Below are 7,605 nucleotides of genomic sequence, written 5' to 3'. Positions count from 1 at the left end.
CTTGGTCTCAAAATATGATTTCTCTGCAAACAAGAATCTTTCACTATTTAAAGAAGACATGATAAACGCAATCGACCTATCCTCCCAACACACCCGATGTACGCGGGGGGCCTCTGCTGGTACTCAACTTGCCTTCAAGTGGGGTTTATAGTCTAACGATTCAACTGTGAGGTTCATAGTTGAATCAGACTCTTCTGAATCAAATGCTTAATGCTACAAATTTGCAAGGAACCTCTGTACATGGAATGCATAGATAGGCAAAACAAAGCAGCACCAACAACAGCAGTTATAATCCTGAAAGGGTGTGGAGTTGACACATACACTCCCCTCCCCTCTCCTCCGCCTTGTAGGCCGTAATTGGAGAAGACAGCATTTGGCCCGCCTCGCCTCACTGACAGACAACAACAGTCCACTCGGAATGAGCTCACAGTAAGGGTCAGTTGTAAACGGCCACAAAGTAGAAATAAGACTAAAAGACGTCGGATTGGCTAAGAAGCCAGCTATTTTGTCCGGAATTTTTCCTCCCGTCATTATGAACAGCTCAAGTATTTTTCTGCTGGCATGTTGTGTATGCAGCCTAAGTGCACCGGGAGGTAAGAGACATCACACAACCATGTAGCATGTCTTCTTCTTCTTACAACTCACAAGTGGTGCACCGTCCCAAACGGCTTGGTCTTTGGAGCTGTCCAACCAAAGAACGCCGGCTATACTTTCAATATGAATGCCACAAGTACAACAACATTCACACACAATCTGCTTTTATTTGAAATGAAATGACCTAGCTTTTCTGGTCAAGCCAGTCAAACAAACATTTTTGTGAAATAATATACACAGCAAAAACATAAACAGCAAACACGTGCAAGTATATCACACATAAAATATGTGCACATGGACACATTTAATCAGATTAATTAGCCGAACCGGAATAAAAATACTTCATGTAAACACGCTGTTCGGAATATTCTGACCCGATCACATACTTTAGGATAAAAATTTCATTCGGATCGAGATGGGTGTTTTATGCCAATTCATATTGGAGTACATTAAAACACAAAATGTTCCTGACTGCACATGTCTTTGATGTCAGCTATACTTCAGTGGTGGGGGGTGGACGAAATTTAATAGTCTTGGAATGAAGCGATTGTCTTGCTGCTGTCTCACCTCCTTCAACATGTACAGAAGTAGCAAGATATACTGTTAAGTTTGTTGCTCTAAAAGAGAGACTAGCAAAAGCAAAAGTGTAGTCTTCAGTGTCATGTTTCGATGTGACAATAAAAGAAGGGATCCAGTTGTCATCTCAACAAGTTGTTTTATTCACGACCTTAGAGCTAAGCAAAGTGCTAACTGCAACCCTCAGGCAAGTACACATTATGTAGTCACATGAACATGATGACGATAGTGAAATGTATCGTGGATGAATTGGTTTAGTTTACCAAGGATCCCCATTAGTCTACACCGCAGTGGAGACTATTCTTCCTGGAGTCCAGGCAAAAAACAACACACAAGCACAAAACAAAAGATTAAAATGCAGCACAACATGATCCAATAATAAAATGTCATAATACAAAAATAGCAACAACAAAGAACCAAAATACTAATAACTTATGTTACATAACAATTTTCATACTAAATACAAAAATATATATATATATATATTTTTGCAAAAATAAAACAAAGAACCGGGTGTACCCCGCCTTCCGCCCGATTGTAGCTGAGATAGGCGCCAGCACCCCCCACGACCCCGCAAGGGAATAAGCGGTAGAAAATGGATGGATGGAAAACAAAGAACCAATGGCCTTAAATATACACATTAGTGTACCAAAGACAAAAAATAAGTGACGAAAAAGTACCATCCATCCATTTTCTGCTGCTTATCCCATAATCAATAAAATACTCAATAGTCAATAAAAACAGTCATGACATTAGGTACAATCTAGAATAATTTATTTCCGCAATACTTCTCCTCTTAGTCTATTCTTAAAGCCCACTATGCTGGTGATTGATAGCAGATATTGTGGAAGTCTATTCCAGTAAGTGATAGCCCGATACATTACAGTCTTTTTCAAAACATCACTTTTGGGTTTAAGATGGGTGACAGCACCTCTTAGGGCTAGCCTGGTACCGTAGTTGTGACTGTCACTAGCAAGCAACAGCTGAGAATACAGATATGAAAGTTTATGGTATGTATAGATGTTTTTTTTTAAATAGAATCAAACTACACGCTAGTCTTTCACCAACTTTCATCCATGACAATTCATGATGCATTATCTCAATATAGTATCAACTTTACTTATGAAATAATTGTTGAAGTAATTAGCAATTTCTTTGGGCTTGGTGATAAAGCCTTCACTTGATTCAATAAATGCTGGTGTTTTTCCCATTTTATCTCTATCCATGATTTGATTGAGAGTACTCCAAAGTTTTTTGCCATCATGTTTAATTTCTTCAGTTCTAGATTGGTAGTACACCCTTTTTTTCTGTTTATTTAATTTGGTCACTTTGTTTCTCAAAGAGCGATATGCTAGCCAGTCCTCTGAGCTACCTGAATCTACAGCAACTCTTTTCCATTTATCTCTATCTTTTATCAAGTGTCTCAGGTCAATGTCAAGCCAAGCTTATGACAGACAGAAGAAAATGACTTCATGAATTCATGCAGAGCTGCTTCAGTATGCTTTGACTCAAATACACTGTACCACTGTATGTTATGTACATCTTAAATAAAGGCATTGTCACATAAATGTTTGTAGAGTCTCTTATATATAATTGTAGGTCCAACTTTGGGGACTTTCACTTTTCTTGCCATAGCAATCATGTTATGATCACTAAATCCAATTGGCACTGAAACAACCTTTGAACATTTATCTACTGAAGTAGTAAAAAGATGATCTATGCAAGTTGAAGACAATACACCTGAATTGTTCATATTTATTCTGGTTGGGGCTTCACGGTGGCAGAGGGGTTAGTGCGTCTGCCTCACAATACGAAGGTCCTGCAGTCCTGGGTTCAAATCCAGGCTCGGGATCTTTCTGTGTGGAGTTTGCATGTTCTCCCCGTGAATGCGTGGGTTCCCTCCGGGTACTCCGGCTTCCTCCCACTTCCAAAGACATGCACCTGGGGATAGGTTGATTGGCAACACTAAATTGGCCCTAGTGTGTGAATGTTGTCTGTCTATCTGTGTTGGCCCTGCGATGAGGTGGCGACTTGTCCAGGGTGTACCCCGCCTTCCGCCCGATTGTAGCTGAGATAGGCGCCAGTGCCCCCGCGACCCCAAAAGGGAATAAGTGGTAGAAAATGGATGGATATTCTGGTTGGTAGATTTATAATTTGAGCTAGGTTACATACAGTGGCAGTGTCATTAACATTTCTTTTCATAGGGCAGTTTTTTGAGAGCCAGTCAATATTTAAGTCTCCTAAGAAATAAATGTCTCTGTTTGTGTCAGAAACATTCTGAAGCATTGCACAATTTTTTTCAAGATATGCTGCATCAGAGGAAGGTGGTCTGTAGCAGCTGCAGATTAGTCATGGCTTTAGATGTGGCAAGTGAACCTGGATCCAGATTGCTTCTACATCTGTCAAGTCGAGGTCTCCTCTTCGCTTTATTGGAATGTGGTCTTGTACATAAAAGGCTACTCCTCCCCCGTGTCCGTCTCTATCAAGTCTAATTATATTGTAACCTTGTATACAAATTTTAGTATTGTCAATTGAATCATCCAATTGAGTTTCAGAAATTGCAACTATTTGTAGATTATTTTCCAGTATTTTACTCAACTCAATGACCTTGTTTTTCAGACTACAGATGTTCAAGTGGGCAATTTTGAGTCCTTTTTTGGGAAGTTTAATAGACATTTAAAGTTAGTAAGGATTTGCAGAATAGATGACAACCCTAAAAACACCAAAAAACATATAGACCAGCAAACCACAAACTATGCACATTTTTTCAAACCATTTAAGCTTGTGACCATAAGAGGTGGGTAGTAACGCGCTACATTTACTCCGTTACATCTACTTGAGTAACTTTTGGGATAAATTATACTTCTAAGAGTAGTTTTTATGCAACATACTTTTACTTTTACTTGAGTATATTTATAAAGAAGAAACGCTACTTTTACTCCGCTCCATTTATCTACAATCAGCTCGTTACTCGCTACTTTTTTTTATCGATCTGTTAATGCACGTTTTGTTTGTTTTGATTTTGTCAGACACGCATTCAAAGTAGGAACTACGCATGCCTGCCTTTCACCAATCAAATGCAGTCACTGGTGACGTTGGACCAATCAAACAAAACCAGGCGGTCACGTGACCGTCACACATCGAATCCGACCTAAAAAAGTTGAAAAACGTATTGGGGTGTTACCATTTAGTGGTCAATTGTGCAGAATATGTACTGTACTGTGCAATCTACTAATACAAGTTTCAATCAATCAATCAATCAATAAATGCCTACTGAGCCTATGGTGCTGTTAAGTTATTGTGGCTCAATTTGCCTTATTTTTTTATTTTAATGTATTATTATTTAATATATATTATAGTTTTAGTTGCTTAAGAGATATTCCTGGCTATGAATTTGCTCATTGCTAGTTTTATGTTTTTGTGCATTATCTGTTGCCGTAATTATTAAACGAACAGGTTACTCATCAGTTACTCTGTTTTTTCACAACATACTTTTTACTTTTACTCAAGTAAATATTTGGATGACTACTACTTACTTTTACTTGAGTAATAAATCTCTAAAGTAACAGTACTCTTACTTGAGTACAATTTCTGGCTACTCTACCCACCTCTGGTGACCATTAGCATTTGTGCCTGCTCAAGTGCACCATTTAACTTTATGTAGACTTTGCAGTTGGACGACGATGTTGCTTGTATTTTTCCCTCTTTGCGTAAGAACCGAGCTCTTTCAGCAATAACAGCATTGCTCTTGGTTAAATGTTCATTGAGATAAACATTTGATCCCTTGAGCATCCTACTTTGTCGCAAAAGATTGATTTTGAATTTTCTATTTGCAAACCTCAATGGTTGTGCCACGTAATTAGCCATTAGCTTTTATGTTATGGACATGAATTAAAGATTTATGTGTAGATGACTAAGGATGCATACCAAGTACCCCCTGAATTTTTTTGTACTGTTTCCTAATTGGAACGATCGAGGAAAACAGTTAAGATTTTGGACAAATAATACAGCCATCTATACTTTTTTTAATCCAGGGGATCATCATGATTATGACCCGCTGTCACATTAACTTCAGTGGCCGCTGCTACCCATAAAAAACAACTTGGGTAGGATCTGATATTCAGCATGGAGTAATGACAAATAAGGAAGCAACATCACACAACAGTATGTAATGCAACAATATTTCCTCCTCAAAAGTCCCTCAAAGTCACGCATGCTAAAAGAGTTAATGAGATTTAATGTCTGATGTCAGTCCATTGCGTTGCATGGAATCAAAACACACCTTGGTAGAATGCACACCCACTTAACATGCTAATTGATTGTCAATATAGTGCAGGGGCGCTCACACTTTTTCTGCAGGTGAGCTACTTTTCAATTGACCAAGTCGAGGAGATCTACCTCATTCCTATTTATAATTTATATTTATTTATTTATGAAAGAGACATTTTTGTTAACAAATTAATGGTGTTTAATGATAATACAAGCATGTTTAACACACATAGATTCCTTTCTTTCATGAAGACAAGAATATAAGTTGTTGTATTTGATTCTGATGACTTGCATTGATTGGAATTAGACAGTAGTGCTGATAACATGCGCATTTTCAAATGGAGGAAAAAAAAAGTCCTCCTTTCTGTCCAATACCACATGAAAGTGGTTGGATTTGGCATCTCATTTGTCCAACTTGCATACTCGTTTTTAAACACTATGTTATGAGAGTAGCATATGTGTGTGGCCCTTTAATGTCTGGCAGCAGGTGAGTGACGTCAGTGAGTGTGCGGGTGGGCAAGCAAGTGAGAAAGCGGTCGCTGAGGGCGGGGGAGAAATACATTGGCATCAAACTCCGTAGCTTGCTAGCTTGTGCACGCTAGCTTTCTGAGACTCTTATTTTGTTAGCACAGGCAGGATGAAACAGGTCTTTTATGGTGAAGACAGGAACTGTGCAGTCGGTCTTTAGAGTTTTGACAGTAGGTACGGAGTCTCTAGAAATAAAATGTGTTTCTCTGCGTCCGCCCTGTTAGGGATTTTTTTCTTAAATATGAGCTTGCAGCAGCCAGCATCATCTCACAAGATCCTCGGGTGCCGAGAATGTCAAACAACTGACAAAAGTGAAGTCTTGGTATGATTGATGATTGCTCATTTTTATGTATATTTTTTAATGCCTGGCTTGAGATCGACTGACACACCCTCCGAGATCGACCAGTCGATCGCGATCGACGTAATGCCCACCCCTGATCTAGTGTATATTTTATATGATGTAGCATGTAGATGTATGAGCTCTGCACATGAATGCTAAACATAAATATTATTTCCAGCTGAGTGTAATTGTAATGAACAAAAACACAGTGATGGGTCTGTGGGGTCTTTATAAGATGATGACATACCTGTATTGCACCTTGCACTGCAAAAATAGTTGTCTTGTTTAAGACCTAAAAAGCAGTTGTTGATAAAGACTTCCCTGCTGTGAGATGTTACATGATGTTGGTGGTGTACAAGCTCTTGCGCTGATAAAATGCCATAAAAAAGGAATTTATTCACTCTTCGTTTACACCCATTTTATATGGTATTGAAAAGAGTATTGATGAATACCGGAATTAAAAAAGGAATATTGATGTTGGTATCGGTATTGAAAAAATCCTAACGAAATACATCCTTATAGATGACCTTAATACAATCTGGCAGGCTATGTTTATTTGAATAAGAATAAAGTTCGTATGAATTAATTAGATTGCAAATATTCAATTTCAATTTGTTTGATTTGGTTTGGGGTCTTTTGATTTATCGAAGCAGCTCAAATGCAGTGCTTCAGCTTGTCATAGAACAAGAAACTCTGGTTACTTACTACATGGTTGGATCTTGACGAGGTGTTGGCACCAAAAGGGCAGGTCTGGTTGTGTTTCATCACAGCTCCAGGGACCTGTGTGGTGCTTTCAGGGTCCACTAAGCATAGTAGCATTGTCCGATATACGGTTCCTTTGGAAGCCCAGTCACATTTCTGTCTGGTGGAAACCAAAAACAATCTTAAATTTGAGTGAAAAGTCACTTAACTTTACTGAAAATGTGAATTGTCTAAATTGTTTAACCTCACACAAGCAGATTATTACGACATTAAAATGCTCTGAATACAAGATAATGCTAATTGAATCTTTAATCCCGAGTGGACCCATTTAATTAACAGTGTCCTATATCAATCAATCAATCAATGTTTACTTATGTAGCCCTAAATCACTAGTGTCTCAAAGGGCTGCACAAATCACAACACAAACCACTACGAGATCCTCGGTAGGCCCACATAAGGGAAAGGAAAACTCACACCCAGTGGGACGTCGGTGACAATGATGACTATGAGAACCTTGGAGAGGACGAAAACAATGGATGTCGAGCGGGTTGAACATGATACTGTGAAAGTTCAATCCATAGTGGATCCAACACAGC

General features: G+C 38.6%; 1 protein-coding gene across 1 annotated transcript in view; it reads left to right on the top strand.

The window, feature by feature from the left end:
* Positions 1-371: 371 nt before the first annotated feature.
* Positions 372-7,605, top strand: part of LOC133560345 (acetylcholine receptor subunit beta-like) — a 32,298-nt gene continuing 25,064 nt past the window's right edge. The window contains exon 1 of the mRNA XM_061912789.1: positions 372-593. Coding sequence (XP_061768773.1) covers positions 533-593 — 61 coding nt within the window. The 5' untranslated portion in view covers positions 372-532. The remainder of the gene's footprint in view (positions 594-7,605) is intronic.

This window comes from Nerophis ophidion, linkage group LG10, assembly GCF_033978795.1.
Source record: "Nerophis ophidion isolate RoL-2023_Sa linkage group LG10, RoL_Noph_v1.0, whole genome shotgun sequence".
Lineage (NCBI taxonomy): Eukaryota > Metazoa > Chordata > Actinopteri > Syngnathiformes > Syngnathidae > Nerophis > Nerophis ophidion.
Note: the sequence above shows the minus strand (reverse complement) of the source record. Positions and strands in the feature narration are given on the sequence as shown.